This window comes from Paroedura picta, chromosome 9 (assembly GCF_049243985.1).
Source record: "Paroedura picta isolate Pp20150507F chromosome 9, Ppicta_v3.0, whole genome shotgun sequence".
Classification (NCBI taxonomy): domain Eukaryota; kingdom Metazoa; phylum Chordata; class Lepidosauria; order Squamata; family Gekkonidae; genus Paroedura; species Paroedura picta.
The window spans coordinates 74,906,693-74,926,997 of NC_135377.1; the positions used below are offsets into that span (position 1 = coordinate 74,906,693).

The 20,305-nt window shown below is 49.3% G+C and overlaps 1 protein-coding gene across 3 annotated transcripts in view; it reads left to right on the top strand.

Moving 5' to 3' along the window:
* DNAH5 (dynein axonemal heavy chain 5) overlaps positions 1-20,305 on the top strand; it is a 323,270-nt gene that overhangs the window by 201,554 nt on the left and 101,411 nt on the right. For all 3 annotated transcript variants that reach the window (XM_077353359.1, XM_077353360.1, XM_077353361.1), the window contains 5 exons: positions 6,639-6,870; positions 7,357-7,471; positions 8,007-8,183; positions 15,418-15,621; positions 17,175-17,354. In XM_077353359.1, the coding sequence (XP_077209474.1) occupies positions 6,639-6,870; positions 7,357-7,471; positions 8,007-8,183; positions 15,418-15,621; positions 17,175-17,354 (908 nt within the window). The remainder of the gene's footprint in view (positions 1-6,638; positions 6,871-7,356; positions 7,472-8,006; positions 8,184-15,417; positions 15,622-17,174; positions 17,355-20,305) is intronic.

Genomic DNA, 20,305 nt, shown 5'->3' on the forward strand with positions numbered 1-20,305 from the left:
CAGAAAAATGAAAAGCATGCCTACTGGATGGGGGATATGCTTCTAGGAAACACTGTGTGTGAACGAGACCTTGGGGTACTTGTGGATTGTAAACTAAACTTGAGCAGACAGTGTGATGCAGCGGTAAAAAAGGCAAATGCCATTTTGGGCTGTATCAACAGGGGCATCACATCAAAATCACAAGATGTCATAGTCCCATTGTATACGGCACTGGTCAGACCACACCTGGAGTACTGTGTGCAGTTCTGGAGACCTCACTTCAAGAAGGATGTAGATACAATTGAAAGGGTACAGAGGAGAGCGACGAAGATGATCTGGGGCCAAGGGACCAAGCCCTAGGATGATAGGTTGAGGGACTTGGGAATGTTCAGCCTGGAGAAAAGGAGGTTGAGAGGGGACATGATAGCCCTCTTTAAGTATTTGAAAGGTTGTCACTTGGAGGAGGGCAGGATGCTGTTTTTGCTGGCTGCAGAGGAGAGGACACACAGTAATGGGTTTAAACTTCAAGTACAACGATATAGGCTAGATATCAGGAAAAAAAATTTCACAGTCAGAGTAATTCAGCAGTGGAATAGGCTGCCTAAGGAGGTGGTGAGCTCCCCCTCACTGGAAGTCTTCAAGCAAAGGTTGGATACACACTTTTCATGGATGCTTTAGGATGCTTAGGGCTAATCCCGCGTTGAGCAAGGGGTTGGACTAGATGGCCTGTATGACCCCTTCCAACTCTATGATTCTATGACTAAGGATTTTGAGCTCATCTATTTCCTTCTGCCAATCCTTAGGGGATTCAGAAGAAATTTCTGTGGTGCTAGTTCTTGCATCCATCTCTGGGTGAGATCTGAACGTTTCTCCAGTTTTCTTCTTCCTCATTGCCTTCACAAAGGCACACATGAGCTCAGATGTGGGTTGGTTATCATACTGGGTCATGTCTGCCCCAGTATTTCTAAGTTCCTGCCACAGAAAAATCCGGTCACTAATTTTATTCTGCCGCTGTGGGACAGAATCTCTATTAGGTTTGGGATTGTTCTGGGGGAAGTTGCTAGAAGGAAAGGCACTCTGTGGCTTATCCCTGTTTTGGGCAGGGGAAGGTGGCTGTGGGAACTCTGCCTGGTTGAGGGAGAGTCTCCCATACGCTAGGATCAGCTTGTCCAGGGGTTGCTTGTGGAACTGGGCCATGTCTAGTCCAGCTTTTCTGAGTCTAGCCCACAAGCACTTCTGAAGGGAAGTTTCTGGGGGCTGAGACTGTTTCTGGGCAGAGGGAACGGCCTGCTGACGTTTTACAAGAGGTATTGGGGGAAGAACAGCAGTTTGGGTGCCAAGGGAAGCCTCTGCACTTTGGCCAGAGAGCTTTTTCCCTGCTCCAAAGCTGCTGTGTCTCCTGTTTCTTCTACGTTTCAAATGCGAGCCACTGTTGGCATAAGTGACCGCCTGCACTGGTTCCTGGGAGCCTTTCTTGGGATGCTTGACTCGAGAACCTTGAGCATAGGCCGCCTCACGGAAAAGGTCGCCAGCAAGCCGTACCTTCTCCTTGAGCGCATACCAAGTGATGTTGGTTGGGTTGCACAAGCCTATAGCAATTTTTGTTCTGGTGTTGAGACCATTGTAGAACGGGGTCTTAAAATTGTCTACATTAAAGTTCCATATACCCCGGGCATTTGCCTGAACCTTCTCAACTAACTGCGCAAGGAAGCACTTGCGGCTTGAATAGCTTTCAGGGTTCTCATCCGGGCCTTGCTTGTCTGTGAGGAACAGTAGCTCTGCTGATTGGCCCGGCCATAGCAACTTGGCTATTTCACGGGCCCAATTCATTGGACCTAACTGTGCCATATTACGTTGGGGTAAGCCATTCCGTAAGGCTTGTGCATCTGGTTCAGTAGCGCACACCCTTACCAATTGGCACAGATCCTCCCCGCTGGCAGGGGGGTACTGCTCTAGGGTTGTACACAGCCATTGCATGCCAGTGTCCCTGTTGAGAGGGCCCAACTGGTCACCAATAGCCTTCGCTTCATGAGGCTTCCAAATCATGACTCTCTCCTGGTTGGTAACCTCGACACGGCCGTTTGCCATGTGCCTCCGGACTGTCTCATGCTGGACGGGATGGACCGGAGTGGGGGTTTCCGTCCAATCAAGGTTGATTGGCGGATGTGAGACAGCCTCTGCTGACAGTACCTGCTCTGTGTGAGACAAGTCTGGCAGGGCAGGGAGCGTCTTGGGGTCAACAGTTGCAATGAGAGCAGTCTGACGCCCCAATTTTTGCTCCAGACTTTCAATTTCATGGCGGCACTCATCATGGCTTATGGCTGAGACTTGTGCTGCTTTTTCCCTAGCCAGAAATTGTGCTGCACTCTGTGCCTGATCATGCAGCTTGCCCAATTCTTCCATCTTAGCAGAGGCCTCTTCTGCTCTCAGAAGAGCCTGTTGGCACTGGAGATCTTTCTCCTGTACCAGATTTGCATAGTGGTTTTTGTCCACCAGCAAGTCAAATTTCTCTCCTTGCAACTGTTCTATTTTTTGGTGGAGCTTGCTGATTACAGCGTCTCGCTCCCCGATTTCTCTCTCAAGATCTTTCCCCAGGGACTCAAGGCGAGCTTCCATATCAGAGAGCTTGAGTGCATACTCACGCTCCTGATTTTCCAATGCTAGTCCAAACTTTCCGACGCTGTTTGGAGTTCTCTAATCTGTGCCACGCTGTCTTGCAATGCGATGTAGAGACCCCAGGCAGCGTGGGTACTCACACTTCCGTGTTTCAGCCTCCTGGAGTCGCAGTAAGACTGAAAAGTCTCTGTAAGTTTCTCCAGGGGATTTGGGTCTTTAAAGAATCCAGGTTTCCAGGGGTTGCACCCCTTTGACATGACCCACTTGGTCAGCTGGTCTACCCTGTCCTTGCTCTGGAAGGCTTCAGCAAGAACAATCTTTGCAGCCATCCCTTACCCAAACACTCAAAGAGAATGCAGCAAAAGAAAGATCAGGTCTGTGTCCTCTGTTTCTGCAGAATGATCATAGCCTGCACCAACCCTGATTCACAGTATATACAGCACATGAACAGGAGGAAACTAAAAGGGGGGTGGGGGTGGCACAGTGTCCTTTCTTGCCCTGAACTTAACGGGAGTGCCCGAAGTCAGGACGAGCACCTGCAAACCTCGACTGATTCACTGTATCTACAGCTCGTGATCAGAGGAGGAGGAAGAGGAGCCCTAATTCACGGTATATACAGCACATGAAAGGGCAAACAGCTCTGCCTTAGCGAAAGTCAGATGCATGAGGGCGGACTTCTCTATCGCACGCTACCGTGGTGGGAGACACCCAGTGGGTCTGAAAGATGCAATGTGGGGTCCACACAGAGCGACAGTCAAAAGCCAAAAAAAATTCCAAGTTAACACTGTTTTAGCCCACGGCCAACAGGATATCTAGTACTAAAGGGAAGGAGGGGAACGGAAAACAGCCCACCCAGAATTCACACTTCCAAGAACTATGGAAAATCTAGACAGCATCTAAAAAGCAGAGAAATCACCCTGCCAACAAAAATGCATTTAGTCAAGGCTATGGTATTCCCAGTTGCAATGTATGGCTGTGAAAGTTGGACCATAAGGAAGGCCGAGCGTCAAAGAATTGAGGCTTTTGGTGCTGGAGAAGACTCTTGCGAGTCCTTTGGACTGCAAGGCGAACAAACCGGTCAGTCCTAGAGGAGATCAGCCCTGACTGCTCCTTAGAAGGCCAGATCCTGAAGACAAAACTCAAATACTTTGGCCACCTCATGAGAAGGAAGGATTCCCTGGAGAAGAGCCTAATGCTGGGAGCGATTGAGGGCAAAAGAAGAAGGGGACAACAGAGAATGAGGTGGCTGGATGGAGTCACTGAAGCAGTCGGTGCAAACTTAAATGGACTCCGGGGAATGGTAGAGGACAGGAAGGCCTGGAGGATCATTGTCCATGGGGTCGCGATGGGTCGGACACGACTTCGCACCTAACAACAACAAGAAAGCCAGGGGTTCAGTCAAGCAGGCAACAAGATCCAAAGAGGGTGGTAAGTGTCCTTGTTCAGAATCCAGGAAGTCTGGCAGGATTTCAGGCAGGGGTCAGGCAAGCTGTGGGTTGGCTTGAACATTGCACCCATTTGCACCCATGCAAGCTCAAGGTCTCAGTTCCTCTAAGGCAGATACCAGAGATTCTGTCTCTCATCCTGCAAACACTCTCCCTGTTCTGCTAATGGATGGCAAGACCCCACAGGCTGCTTCTTCTGTGTGCTGATAATTCCCTTCATTTTTAGCGGTGGCAGTGAGCCACAGCTGTTTCACGTGGGCTATCAGGAGGACTGTCAGGCTGATCCCTGGTCCCAAGCAGGGCTGACTGCTGGATGGAGAGGTTTCTGCTTGTACTTCTGGCTCAGCAGCCATTCCCTGGCTGAACTTCTGCCTGTGCCCCATGTTTTCCCTCCAGTTTCCCTCCAGACTCCCAAGAGACTGTGGCTGACTGATGACACATAGGCTTGAGGGGGGGGGGGGGTGACGACTCTGTGCAGCACCTGTGAGTCTGAACTGGTGTGGAGGGATCAAGTCCTTCCGGGACAGGTTCTCAGTACTTTGCCATGAATGACACAGCTGACACCATAATGAAGCTTCACAGATTGCTTAGGCAGCTCATATGAGTAAAAAGGCTTGCTTCAGAGCTATATGCAACCATTTTGACAATAGAGTCCAGCAGGAGCCCCTTTAAGACCAACAGAGATTGATTCAAGTCATGAGCTTTCGAGGGCAAGCACTCTTCCTCAGACTATGAACATCCATCATGACAGTGGAAATATAAAGCAAAAGCTAATTATGATTAATTAGTAAACTGTGTCACACAAATTCAGCCATATGATAATTCTGTAGCAAAACAATCAGTCCCCTTGAGTTCAGTTGTAGTTCACAAAAACATTGGAGAAATAAAACTGTCTATGTCAGTGATTAATGGCTGTCACTTTACCATTTGTTGCTGGTCCCATCCGTCTCCACCCAAGTGTGAAAACATTCCTGCCTTTTGACAATATTTTGGATGACACACTTCTTAATGGCCTTGATCTTGGGCATGCAGTGAGCACAGTTTGTGAAGTGGATAGGCCCTTCTTGACATGGCCACTGTTGGAATAAGAAATCTAGAGTCACAAGGGGTTTCCTTCCTAATGGAAGAGCAACAGAGTTGTGATCTATTACAATGCTTCTGAACGAACCGGTTTACATTTTGCAACCTGTGCTGGCCTTATGGCCTTGACAGCGGTTGTCGCTTGGTGTGCTAGGAGGCATTTGCAGATTTCACAGAACTGGTTTATGGGGAATTTCAATCCGGTTATATATGGATCATACAATCACTTATCGGTTCTTAGGGCCATTGTTAGTTTCTGGAATTGTGGGGAGAGGAGACCAATCTTTGAAAAAGTGTTCCCCAATATTACACTCACTATGGGCGCCTCACTAGAGGGTTGGCTCAGGATCAATAGACACCTGCAGAGAATATGAGTATGTTAGTCCCCAGATCAATTTGGCTGGCCTTCACTGCCTTCTCAGATATAGTTGCAGGGAAGAGAATATCGGTACGGATGGGATGGCTGCGTTTTGTCTCAACAAGCAGGGCGGCATTTCTTCCAGTCAACTCTTCAGGGAAGTTCTTTGAATATGGCAGGAAGTTTATTGTCTCCAAGCAGAACCAAGAGCCATTTATTTATTACATTTATGACAAAATACAATTCTGGCTCCATGGCCCATCTTGACTGAATGCCTTGAGATAATAGGTGTTTGGAAGTCCTTGGAGGAGGGGCCCAGCAACATCTTCCTGGCCCTAGTCTCGACTGAACACCTGGCAGAAGAGCTGCGTCTTGCAGGCCCCGTAGAACTGAGATGGTTCTGGCAGGGCACTCCGCTCTTCTGAGAGCTCATTCCACCAGTTAGGGGCCAGGACCAAAAAGGCTGGGCCCAGATATACCTCACGCAGGCCAGGGATCACCAACCTATTAGAATTAGCAGAGCAGAGAGTTCTGCAGGGGGCATAGGGAGTCAGACAGTCCCTCAGATCCTTTTGTCATTGAAGGAACTTCTGACTGACATGGACTGTATCCAGGGACCATTCAGAAGGACAGCAGAGCGTTCTGCTGTTCTTATGAATGGTCCCTGGATATAGTCCATGTCAGTCAGATGTTCTTTCGATGAAAAAAATAATTGCCTAAATGCACAATTAAGAGTAATGAATTAATTTATTCAGTATGTCATATGGGTTCTGTTAGCCCTGAACCAGACAGCCCAAGCAAGCCCAATTTTGTCATATCTCAGAAGCTAAGCAGGGTTAGCCCTACCTAATATGTGGATGGGAGACCTCGAGGGCATACCAGGGTTGTTATGCAGAGGCAGGCAATGGTAACCTACCTCTGAACATCTCTTGCCTTGCATCCAGGTTCCCTAGGGGAAGTGAGCTCTAATTCTAAGAGATCTCCAGTTTTCCCTTGGAGGCAGACAACCTTAGATGCTGAAGTATCTGTCAGGCCTTCACGATGGTGCCTTAGGGTCAGCCCTTCATGGTCCCATGGCAGATGAAATTAAAAATTGCCTAGCAGGCCAGGGAACGTGTCACATGAGTATGTAACACAATATCTTTTTCTTTTCATTTTAGTGGCTGAACATTTCTTGTCCTCCTATGAAGTTGACTGTACTGATGAGATCAAGAGAGAGATGGTGCAGTGCATGGGCTCCTTCCAGGATGGAGTTGCTGAGAAGTGTGTGGACTATTTTCAGAGATATCGTCGTTCCACCCATGTCACACCCAAATCTTACTTGTCCTTCATCCAGGGGTATAAAGCAATCTACAAAGAGAAACATGCTGAGGTACAGATGTTGGCCAACAGGTAAAGTGTTGACTTTCATATGTCCATCTCCAGTTACTTTTTCTTCAGTTCATGTATGAGCATGTATGTAAAAGGCAGTTCCCATTGTTAAATACTCTGAATTTTCATTGTCTTGACCAATCGACTACCGGACATGGCAAACAGTTGGCACCTGTGTGAACACAGGTTTTTTTTGGGGGGGGGGGGAGGGCGGGAGACAGTAGGCAGGAAAGAGATGATTTATCCTCTTCCTGCTAGGCGTTTCATATGTATATTTGCCTCCCAGAAGAGGAAAGTACAGCTGTCCCCTCCCCCACAGTTTCCTGTTATGCTGAATGTATTTTATGTTGTTTTACCAAAAAAAGGGTGAGGCAGGCATTTTGTTGGACTGGGCTAAGTGGAAAGATATCAGGATATCAGGGTATCTGTGTAAAGAGGACAGTATGCATGACATAAACTGGATATTTTTCATTGTGAGTGATTGTTTTTCTTTGTTAAATTATGCAGAATGAACACTGGATTGGAGAAACTGAAAGAGGCCTCTGAATCAGTGGCTGCCTTAAGCAAAGAGCTGGAAGCCAAGGAGAAAGAGCTCCAGATAGCCAGTAAAAAAGCAGATACGGTATGATGGGAGTTCCCAACCTTCTTGAGCTTGTGGGCATTTGGGAGTATTGAAAACAGAGGTCCAATCACAAAAGGGCTGCCATGAAGCCAATCATAAGATGTTGGGAGGTTACATTCTCCACCAGAAGTGGCAGCTGTTTTCAGATGAGTCCTCCTGCACAGGGGTAGTCAACCTGTGGTCTTCCAGATGGCCATGGACTACAATTCCCATGAGCCCCAGGGGCTCATGGGAATTGTAGTCCTTGGTTGACTACCCCTGCTCCAGCAGACTCAACATTGATGGCTTTCAGGCTTTCTGAGCAACTCCTGCTTCAGTGTGGGACAGGAGAGCCAAGACTGGATCATCTCTGCTTTGAAGAGGAAGACAAGACATTGGTGGATTGATGTCATGGCCCCTACATGGTTATTGACATACGAAGCATCAATAACTCATGAATGCTCCATGAAATGTTTTTATCCAGAAGATGTGTGCACTGTTACACGAACGGGTGTCATTCCCTTTCCCCATAAATATCTGCTTTTACCCTCAATAGGTGTTGAAGGAAGTTACAGTGAAGGCACAGGCTGCTGAAAAGGTGAAGGCTGAAGTCCAGAAAGTCAAAGACAAGGCTCAGGCCATCGTGGACAGTATCACAGCAGACAAGGCCATTGCTGAAGAAAAACTGGAGGCTGCCAGACCCGCTTTAGAGGAAGCTGAGGCTGCTTTGCAAGTTAGTACAAAACAGGAACTGAACACGGGCCGGGTAAGCCTGGCTCAGTGGTAGAGCACCTGCTTTGCGTGCAGAAGGCCCCAGACAAATGTGCCCTCCAGATTGCTTTGAACAGAAGCCGTATGGGGTTGGAGGACAGGGGCTGAGGCCACAGTGGTCAATCATGCCCTGTTCATTGACTGAAGTGCCTCATCCAGCAGAATTCCAGTTTCGAAGGTGGGTGGGTGGCTGAGAAATGCTTTAAAGAAATGTGTGTGTCTGAATGACAGGAGCCGGATTTTTCAGGTTAAAAATCAGGGTGGGATTTTCGTAGTGGTTAGGCCCAGGCTCATCCGGAGTTTGCCTTCAAAGCCAGGCTGGCAGAAGTCCCAGTGTGCCTCATGCCTTCAGTATTCTCCTGCTTTCTCAGTGAAGTGCAGGTGGACGGTTAACTTACTGAGTCTTTTGGCCTGGGAGCTGTGTAAGTTCCTGAGAGTTCCTGACAACTGTGTTTGCCTTCTGGTCTCAAAGTCTTGCTGGCAGCAAGGCCTTGATATGTATTTAGCAGAGAGTGGTATAAACAACAATCTGACATAAGATTATAGTTAGAGTTAAGTTATTCTGTGTTTAATCAGATGTCTTTCATGCGTTCATCCTGTGCTTTAAAGTAAACTGTGTGTTTGGATAACTATGGAGGTTTGGATTTGAAACTCTTGGCCAGAATGGGGTGAGGTTTAAGGGTTAGGGTTAAGAGATAAGTAAAAGGCCTTCACCTGTCTGGTGCCTCTAGAGGTTTGGTGAGAGATTATGGAGATGGCTGAAGCCAGGGGCCCCCACCCTGAGGCCTGCAGGCTGCATGCGGCCCCAACCTCTTTCTGGGCAGTCCTCCAACCTGCTGGTCTGCTGCTACCACCCTCAGACCCAAACTGTTCTTCCTGCCTCAAGAGGCACCATCTACTGCTGTTCCTCCTGTCCCTTTCTTGCAAAAAAGACAACAGCAACATTGTTTGGTGCCTTCTGTCAGCCCCCTCTTGTTCTGACCCTCCATAATAGCATTTTGGCCACTCTAGGTGCTTTGCCAGCCAGCCAAGCTCAGGCACCCACATATATGTGACCTAACTTTGACCTAGCATTTTCTAGGATCATACTTGCCAATTGATCAACATGACTTAAACCATATTCTTGGTCTCTATCAGATTTATAAAAGGAAGCAGATTTTTCAATCTTATTGATACCATCCTATCATTCCCCCCCCCCCCATTTTATCCAGCCTGTGTAGATATTAGCTACTGTGTTCATTGACCCTTTGGCTAGAACTCTTATTTGACTGGAACAATTCTTACATCTTCCAGCTGTCAGGTTGACCCACAAATACAGTGGTTTTCTTCGACTCAGAGAAGCCATACTCCTGAGGTTTCCTAAACTGAGAATCTCATGTGATCAGTGCAGGCTTCAGACCTAACCAGATCCAACAGCTTGTCAAATGATACTTTGTAGAAATGTGGTCAACAACCTATATCAGTTTGTTTGTTTATTTATTACATTGATATACTGCCCTCTCCTAAGCCTCAGGGTTGTTTACATAGAATGTAAACAGAACAATGCATCACAGTCAGTGATTATAATGAAAGAAAGTTAACAGTAATAATAACAATAAACAGAGAAAATAACATTCTAACATAGGGAACCATCTGACCAGGACTGTGGTTGGTCAGATCTGTCGCATGGGTTCAAGGGAGGGCCTGTAAATGTTGTTTCATTTTGGTCAGTCACAATCAAATGACTGGTAGAGGAGCTCCTTTTTGCAGGCCCTTCAGAACTGTTTTGGTTCCAATAGGGCCCTGATCTTCTCTGGGAGCTCATTCCACTAGATGTGGGCCACGACAGAGAAGGTTCTGGCCCTGGTTGAAGTCAAGGGGACTTCCTTGGGGCCAGGGATCACTAGCTAGTTGGAGGTGGCAGAGCACAAAGCTCTTTGAGGGGCATAGGCTGAGAGGTGGTCCTTCAAGTACACTGGACCCAGACCGCGTATGACCTTGAAGGTTATTACCAAGAACTTAAGCCTGATCTGGAATTCGACTGTTAGCAAGCACAGTTGTTGGAGGATGGGCCAGATGTGGCACCTCCATGCTGTTGCTGTGAGGCCCCTGGCCACTGCATTCTGGACCAGTTGCAGTTTCCAGTTCAAAGTTAAGGGCATAGAGTGAATTACTAGCCTAGAGGTGACCGTCATGTAGATTAGCGATCCCCAACCCGTGGGCTGCGGACCATATGTGGTCCTTCGACTAATTGGAGGTGGGCCCCGAAGGACGCCTTCTCCCCCCCCGCCCTTTACTTCATCCCCCTTTACAACATACTTCGGGTGTCATTGTCTCCCATCACTCCCAGATGGGACTATCTCGTTGCAGAGAAACAAGCTCAGGGTTCCCATTGATTTGTCATTGTGTCAAGTGCTAAAAGAACTCACAGCAAAACTTCTATGGAAAGAAAGCTTTAATGGAAGTTAACTCTAGTCACTATAACTCGAGAAGTCAAATCTGCCAAACAACAGAACTACAAGTGTTTATCAATACAATTCTCCCGCCCAAAACTTGAATGTTTCATAGAATCATAGAATCATAGAGTTGGAAGGGGCCATACAGGCCATCTAGTCCAACCCCGTGCTCAACGCAGGATTAGCCCTAAGCATCCTAAAGCATCCAAGAAAAGTGTGTATCCAACCTTTCCAGGGGAGGGGTATTCCTCTCCCAGGTGCCATCCCAGGCTTCCTGCCAGAGGTGCTACAACTCACGTGTCCATGAGCCAGCCGGCGCCAGCGACAAGATAAAGTCACTCACAGGCACCCCAGGGTTTCTGTTACTATGTTGCTGTTACAATATGCAGAGCGAGCAGGCAGAGATCAAAGTACAAACAATTCAAAGCAGGCACTACAAAGCATGATAACATGGGAACAGAGTAGAGACTTGGGTTACATGATATACAAGGGGAGGTACACTAGAATACAGGCAAGATGGAGTCACCCCTGTCTATAGAAAAATCATGGCAGAGAACAGGCACTGATCCTGACATTCCTCCAACCCAAAAACAACTTCCCCTCACCCAATGTCCCTGGGCCTTGGACACAGCGGGAATTCCTGGTGGAACTCCCATAGGAGCCTAGGGGCTTTGATGTCGAAAGCCCCAACCCACTCTCTATCACCCATGGGGAAATCCTTCCATTCGACCAGGTATTGCAGTTTGCCTTTATGCCAACGAGAGTCCAAGATTTTGTCGACCTCGTAGTGGGTGTCCTTATCGATGAACACAGGAACAGGTGTTGTCAGGGGGGGATGCCAGGTGTCCGGAGGCGGGGCACGGTTCAGCAAGCTAGAATGAAAAACGGGGTGCACATTTCTGTAAGTCTTTGGCAGGGCAAGTTCCACAGTCCCTGCATTAATCAGCCGGGTTACGCGGAAAGGACCCACAAACCTGGCCCCTAACTTGCGGGAGGGCTGCTAACACCGTAGGTTTTTCGTGGACAGGTAAGCAAGATCCCCCACAGCCCAGGCAGGGTTTGCCACTCGTTTCTTGTCGGCCTGAGCTTTATAGGCACGCTTGGCTTCATCCAAGCACTCAACAATAGCTGGCCAGGCCCGGGAGATCCTGCTGGCCCACTTCTGAACGTCGAGAGCATCGGGGGAAGAGATTTCCCAGATGGGCACTGCCAATAGATCCGCCCATAGACGGCCTTAAAAGGGGATGCACCGGTCGAAACATGGACCCCGTTGTTGTAGGCAAATTCCGCCAACGGGAGCAGGGACACCCAGTCATTTTGTTGGTGATTGATGAAACAGCAGAGGTACTGCTCCAGAATCTGGTTCACCCTCTCAGTTTGCCCATTCGTCTCGGGATGGTAGCCCGAAATCAGAGCCTGCTCCACCCCTAATAGTTTCAACAGCTCCCGCCAGAACTTGGCAACGAACTGCGGGCCCCGATCCGTGAGCAGTCTACTAGGGATTCCATGTAGGCGGTATACGTGGGTGACAAACAGGGAGGCAAATTTCACAGCCGAGGGCATCCCTGCACACGGGACGAAATGGGCTTGTTTGGAGAAAGCGTCCACCACCACCCAAATCACACTTTTGCCATTGCTAAGGGGCAAATCTGTGATAAAGTCCATGGTGACATCTGACCAGGGCCGAGAAGGGGTGGGCAGTGGCTGCAGTAAGCCCTTCTTCTTTCCCCCCATGGGCTTGGAAGTCAGGCAAACAAGGCACCCCTGCATGTAGGTCTCCACATCCAGGTGCAGCGTGGGCCACTAGTAATGCCGCCGGGCTAGATGGAGAGTCTTAACAAAGCCGAAATGCCCAGCCGGCTTGGAGTCATGGCACAATTTTAAAACTTCTTTCCTGGCACTCAGAGGCACGAGCAGGTGGTTGTCTTTAAGAAACATGCCCCCCTTTTCCTCAAGGGAGGACCGTAGCGTTTTAAATTCCGCGTCACTTTGAATGTCCCTTTGGACCCAGCCTCCTGGGTATGGCCCACCTCCCTTTGTTCTACTGCACGTCATGACCATCAGCCCGAGTTGGGAGGGAGTAAACACCGTGTCGACCAATGGGTGTCGTTTACTGTCATGCTGGGGGAGGCGCGAGAGCGCATCGTCCAAAAAATTCATTTTCCCCGGTAGATGTTTAAGAGTAAAGTCGAACCGGGAGAAGAACTCCGCCCACCGCAACTGCTTGGCGGAGAGCGAGCGGGGCTGCTTGAGAGCCTGTAAGTTCTTATGGTCTGTCCATACAACGAAAGGGAGGGCTGCCCCTTCCAGCCAGTGTCTCCAGGTTGCCAGTGCCAGTTTCACTGTGGCAGCCTCTTTTCCCCATATCGCCCAATTCTTCTCCGGGCCAGAAAACTTTTTGGACAAATAAGTGATTGGGTGCAGCTTGCCATCCTCCCCTTCCTGGAGGATCACTGCCCCCATGGCTACATCCGAGGAATCTACCTACACCATGAATTGCTTCAGGGGGTCTGCGTGGGCAAGTACCAGTTCTGATGTGAACAGAGCCTTCAGATTGTCGAACGCTGTTCGACAAGCCGGCGTCCACCTTAAGGGTGCACTTGGCTGTGCCGCAGCCTTGCCACCCTCTTTGGTCTTTAACAGGTCGGTTAGAGGCAAGGCAACTTTATAAAAATTGGGGATGAAGGACCGGTAGAAATTGGCGAACCCTAGGAAACTTTGGAGCTGTTTCCGTGTCTTCGGGGGTTCCCATGCCAACAAGTCTTGGACCTTGCCAGGGTCCATTTCAATCCCCTTGCCAGTTACCCTGAACCCCAGGAACTCCACTGCTTCCCGGTGGAATTCGCACTTAGAAAGTTTGGCATACAAGTGGTGCTTTCGGAGCCTTTGCAGCACCTCTCGGCCTGCGTGTTGGGGACCACTGCTTTAGGATACTTTGGGCTGATCCTGCGTTGACCAGGGGGTTGGACTAGATGGACTATGTGGCCCCTTCCAACTCTATGATTCTGTGATTCTGTGATTCTTCTTCTTCTTCTTCTTCTTCATGGTCTACCGTGTCAAACACTGCTGAAAGGTCTAATAATACAAGCAGTGCCAACCTGCCTCAGTTCAACTGGCGATGGAGGTCATCCGTCAGGGCAACTAGCACGGTTTCTACCGCATGGCCCGGCCAGAAACCTTTGGAACCCAAAGGTTGAGCTGCAAAAATAATAATTAAAATTTTCAAATATTTATCGCATAGAGTGCAGTAGTTCAACATATTAAAAACATTGTCATAATTAAAAACATCATATTTCTATCTACACATGGAAAGACTAACATAGAATGGACCAAATGCGTTTTGACCCTGCGTGGTCTTCCTCAGTGGTCAAATTATTGTGAGGAATGCCCTTATGAATTAAAGCAAACGGGTTGCTGGGTGGCAAAGAAGAATCTGTGAGGTGCTGCTCCAACTAGGCTTTTTAATATAAAGGTATCTGATTTGGAGGCCACTCTCTAAAATATGTACTTCCAGAGGCCATCACTCAAAATCCCCTTCTGGGAATTCTCCCATTTCAAGGGAAGGGTTGATTATCTCCTGAATGGGGCCCCTTATATCAGGTGTTTATATTAGCCATGATGGACAAGGGTCTAGTGCAGTGGTCTGCAACCTTTCTAAGGCTGCAGACCAGTGGGAGGGGAGGGCAATCCAATGGCCGCGCATGCGCAAATGTGCATGCGTGGCATGTCTGTGCATGTGTAACAGGTCTGCGCATGCGCACTTGTGCCATTTGCGACCACAAACGTGCATGCATGGCAATTTCACGCATGCGTGCATGTGCGGCAGGTCTGCCCATGTGTGACAGTCTGCGCATGCGGGCTTGTGCAATTTGTGGCCACAAACACGCATGCATGGACATTTTGCGCAGGCGCAGCAGTTCCGCACATACACGTTTGAGCTATGCACAGCCGCAAAGCGTGCATGCATGGCACTTCCATGCATGTGTGAAACTGCCATGCATGCGTGAAACTGCCGCCCATGCGCATTTGCGGCCACGCATGGCACAAACACGCATGCACAGACCTGCTGCGCATGCACGTCTGCGCAGGCGGCCCTGCTTCTCTCTCCCCCCCTCCCACAAAAAGAAGCTTGCCGGGCCGCAGTTCGGTGGTTGGGGACCACTGGTCTAGTGGACATGTGGTTGGCCTCGCTGTTGTAAGCATCCTGGCCACTTTAGTCTGCGTCAGTCGTCTGAAGGTACTCGGTAGAATCATAGAATCATAGAGTTGGAAGGGGCCATACAGGCCATCTAGTCCAATCCCCTGCTCAACGCAGGATCAGCCCTTCGGCTCGCGCCAAAGGTTCATGCCTCTGGCAAGGAGCAGCCCTTTTTAATCCTCCCAGCAATCACCTCACTCAGCACCACAATAGCCTCACCTGGTCAGCAGCAACACTCCCTAGTAGCGCTCTCCATGTGCTCTTAGTTGTCTGAGCTCTGCCTCTGGCGAGGAGCAGTATTCTCTCCAAAGACGGCCTGGGCTCTAGTTCTGTGTCCAGGGTAGGAGGAGATCCTGGTCGAAGAAGACCAATGCAGTGAGGCCAGAAATATCCACCTGTTTAGACGAGAGGTGACATTCCTTGTGTAAACTATGAAGAGTTTTATGCAAATACTGGAGGAGGTCAGCAGATAGGTTCTTGTTACATTGTCTTGTTGTCATGAAGAGATCAGTTTACTTATCCCCCAAGAAATCTTTTCATGGTCTCTCCCTTCAATAACCCAGACGATCAAGCCTTCAGACATCGCCACTGTCCGCACTTTGGGCCGGCCTCCTCATCTCATCATGCGGATCATGGACTGTGTGCTGCTGCTGTTCCAGAGGAGGGTCAACACTGTCAAAGTGGACCTTGAGAAAAATTGCACCACCCCATCATGGCAGGAGTCCTTGAGGCTGATGACTGCAGGAAACTTTCTGCAGAACCTGCAGGTATGTGAAAAGCATAGCCTTTGGGTGGGGATGGGGATAAGAACAGAATTCAAACGAATAACTTTCAAGGAATGATGGGAAACAAAATGGGGTATATTTTAGGGATAGGGAAATCTCTCTCACCCCAACTGAGATTTTGTCAACTGAAAACATCACTTATGTTTTAAGTTAATTAACTTGACTTGTGAAATGATACGTGTATATCAATGATGCACTCAATATGGAATGCGTTTCCATGTTCTGTTCTAGGGTCTTGGTTACATGACTATTTAAAGGGAAGAACATGATGACTGTCCTCGTATGGATGGCCCAAGCCAACCCAGTCTCATCAGATCTTGGAAGCTAAGCAGGGTTGGCCCTGGGGAGTACTTGGAGGGTAGGCCGTCCAGGAAGTCTGGGGCTGCCATGCTGAGGCCTCTGCTGGTCTATTGCAGGCTTTCTCTTCAGGTGCTCCGTGAAACCCTGGGGTTTCTTGATGGCCCCAATTGGGTGGGTGGGAGTTAATTAATTGTTATATGTATTTTAATTAAAAAAAACTATCAGGTCATATGACCCTATATGGTCATGTTGATCTGCCCCCTCCCCAATGGCTAATGATGGACCTGGGGGCTAATGGCTAATGATGGACCCCAATGGCTAATGATGGACCTTATCCTATAAGGGGAGGGGCCCTGCATAAAAATTCTTGTTGGCCAAGGCTCATTGCATGTGGTAGTGACTAGAATCCAGAGAGGTCAGTACTGCTATTTTAAATTAACTGTGTTGGGGGTGGCTGGGGTTGACAGAAAAGTGGATGCCTGCCTCACCCCTGTTCCTGGTCCAGTGGAGTAGCCTGGTGGGCCATATCTGTTCTTTGGGGGTGGGGGGGCAGGGTGATGGAGCTTGCAAACATCTAACTTCTGGTGATATGTGACTTCTGGGGCATGGCAGGGAGGTGCGACCTGCTGACATCACTTCCAGGATTTCTTGAGGCCTGATAAATATTTCAGGGGTTTCTCAATGGTAAAAAGGTTGAGAAAGGCTGGTCTGTCACCTTGAAAACTGCAGAATTGCCGTAAATTGCCTTTGATTTAATAACACTTTTCACCACCACTTAATGATGAAATTGCCTCTATATTCAGTCACAGGAGCAATTCCAGAAGGATCACCTTATCCTTCTCTTTGGGACAGTTCCCTCCATTAACACTTACACAGGATCTCTATGAATGAACCATAAATGAGGGTGGGTTCTTGCCCCTGAATTACTCCAGCAAGCTTAACTACGGCCTACTTAAGACACCATGACAGATGTTCCCTCAGACTGTGACCTCATTGAATACTAGTGAAGACCATGATGATGGTATAATGCAGACGGGTAGAAATGTTTGGATGGTAAATCTGCTTCATAGAGCAAACTGTATAAAGTTGTTTAAGAGAACCTGTGCAGTACAGACCAATATTCATTCAAATATCTTGAAATCAGGATTAAAGAGTGAATCAGAAACCAGAATAGTGACTTATTTGTTGAGTTTTGTGCCATTGTTAAAGCGTCTCTATCCCCTTGGTGTATCTAGCAATTTCCCAAAGACACAATTAACGAGGAAGCTGTAGAGCTGTTGAGCCCGTACTTTGAAATGAGTGACTACAATATCGAAACAGCAAAACGGGTGTGTGGAAACATCGCTGGCCTTTGCTCATGGACTAAAGCAATGGCTTCCTTCTTTGCTATCAACAAGGAAGTTCTGCCTTTAAAAGTAAGTCCAAATAATAGATGAAAGACCAGAGTAAAATGGAGTCAGCTGGGATATACATTGTTTTCATGCTCAGTGCAAAGAATTTCATCATAATCCTGAGTAAGTCAGGTACAATTTAGGAAAATGAGGCAAAGTTAGTGGTAGACGTGACTATACCACAGAAAGTATCAATGAAGGTTCCAGGGGTGACATTCTAAAGCAGGGGTAGTCAAACTGCGGCCTTCCAGATGTCCATGGACTACAATTCCATGGACATCTGGACATCTGTTCTAAAGAAATGTTCTATATCCAAAAACCTGCTGAAAGTTGGAGACTAGCACAGCAATGAGAAAAATTCCAGCCCTTCCTGCTTCCCAGTGCAGGTTTTCAACTTGCAGCTAGTTGTGGAGTGTAAAAGAGTATTCCTTGACATGCCTCTCCCACATTGCATAGACAATTTTAGGATTGACTCATTCTCCAAAGCGTATAGAAGGGTTGTGAGCACTGGTGTCCCATATAGGGCCCAGCCGTGGAAACACGGCCGGCGCTCTGGGTGTGCTCGATTCCCTTCTAATTTCCATCCCATCCCCAGGAATGTGAGGGTGGAGGCTAGGGCATGTAAGGGTCCGACATTGGTCTTGTGCAACACAAGGTCGATTAAGATCAAGGCCGCAACCCTGCAGCAATTCTTTGCAGAGTTGAAGGCCGACCTTGCCTGCGTGACCGAGAGTTGGGTGAGAGAGGGGGAGTCGGTGGCCTTAAAAGAACTGGCCCCCCAAGGTTACTCGGTCCTTCACCAATCCCGGACCCACAAGAGGGGAGGGGGGTGGCAATCTTGGTCTGGGAGGCTTTCTCCTACATGGCTCTCCCAGGGCCAGAAATCAGTGGAGTGGAGTATGTAAGTATTGGGTGGGATACGGTCGAGAGCTTGGCTGTCTGGCTGGTATACCGTCCGCCCAACGCGCCGCCAGACGCCCTGCCCCGCCTGCTGGAGGCGGTGGCCGCCTGGGCGCTGCAGTTTCCCAGGCTTTTAATCCTGGGTGACTTCAATGTTCACACGGACTCGCCCTCTTCAGGACTTGGTGGGGACCTGGTGTCGTCCCTGGCGACACTAGGGCTCTTGCAATTTGTTTCTGGGCCCACCCATCACGCCGGCCACACGCTCGACTTGATTTTTGGTGCCGGGATAGAGGTGTAGCTGGATGCAGCGTTGGCTGTACCATGGTCAGACCACTATGCCCTGCGGGCCTGGCTCGGGATACCACCTCTCCCCCAGTTGGGTGGTGGGCATATTCTTGCCTGCCCGTGGAGACTTATGGATCCACTTGGTTTCCAGAATGCTCTGCGGGACCCGATGCCTCCTGGCGACTCACTCGTGGCCATGGTGGAGGCCTGGCAGTCCCGTCTGATGGCCGCCATAAATGAGAATGCCCCGAAATGTCCTCTCTGCCCTCGATTCAGAAGAAAAGGGAAGTGAGACGACTAGAGCGAGTGTCGCGGAAGACATGTGACAAAGCTGCAAGAACATCTTATCGCACGCTTATGAGGGCGTATGACATGGCGGTGAAAGTTGCAAAGCGAGAGTTCTACGCCATGGAAATCACGTCTGCAAGCTCTCGCCTGGCCCAATTATTTAGGATAGTTAGATCTCTTACCGCCCTTGAAGGGCACCAAAATATTAGACAATTGGAACTTGGCTGCGAGGCATTAGCAAACTATTTTGCAGATAAAGTCTTGTCACTGTGCCGCGATTTTCCTGCTACAATTAATACGGTAAACGAACTGGAGACCTGTTGGCTGCCTTTGGTAGTAAGGTTTGATGGCTTCAGGAGGCTCTCTTCCTATGAAGTGGACAAGCTCCTAGGGTCGGTTAGGGCGACCACCTGCCCCCTTGACCCCTGTCCTTCTTGGCTCCTCAAGGGAGGCAGCCAGAAGATAGGAGGCCAGCTCAGAGACATTATCAACTCCTCCCTGAGTTCGGGGGAGTTTCCTGAGCAGCTCAAGGAAGCAGTTGTTTGCCCTTTCCTGAAAAAGCCATCACTGGATCCACAGAACCCTGCCAACTACCGCCCAGAGTCGCACTTAGCATTCCTGCACAAGGTGCTGGAAAGAGCTGCGGCAGACCAGCTCCTGGCATTCTTGGAAGAAACTTCGGCACTCGATCCATATCAGTCTGGCTTCCGTCCTGGGCACGGGGTAGAGACAATGTTGGTCGCCCTGCTGGATGATCTCTGTCACCAGCTGGATAGAGGCGGGTCAGCTGTGTAGGCTCTTCTAGACCTATCGGCGGCCTTTGACATCATGGACCACGAGTTACTGGTCCATCACCTAGCCAGCACGGGGATACGATGCACAGCTTTACGCTGGATACGCTCCTTCCTCCAGAACCGGTCCCAGAGAGTTGCTGAGGGGGAGGAGTTCTCGCAGCCCTATAGACTCCCTTGTGGGGTCCCTCAGGGCACGGTCCTCTTCCCCACTTTGTTCAACATCTTTATGCACCCTCTGGCCCAGTTGGTATGGAGCTTTGGGCTGGGTTGTCACCAGTATGCTGATGACACCCAGCTCTATCTCCTAATGGACGGCCATCCGGACTCCCCCCGGAACCATTCACCAGATGTTTGGAAGCAATGGCTGAATGGTTTGACCAGAGTCGCCTGAAACTCAACCCCTCCAAGATGGAGGTCCTGTGGCTGGGGGGAAGGGGACGGGAACAGGCAGCGCGTCTACCCACCCTAGCAGGGGTGCAACTTACCATCGTGCCCCAAGCTAGGAATCTGGGTGTGACCATTGATGCCTCCCTGACTATGGATGCACAGGTCAAGAGAGTAGCGGGTCAGGCATTCTTCCATCTCCGCCAGGCCCAGCTACTAGTGCCCTACTTGTCCCCTGACCATCTGGCCACAGTGATCCATGCGACGGTCACCTCCAGATTAGATTTCTGTAACTCGCTCTACGCTGGCCTACCCTTGTCC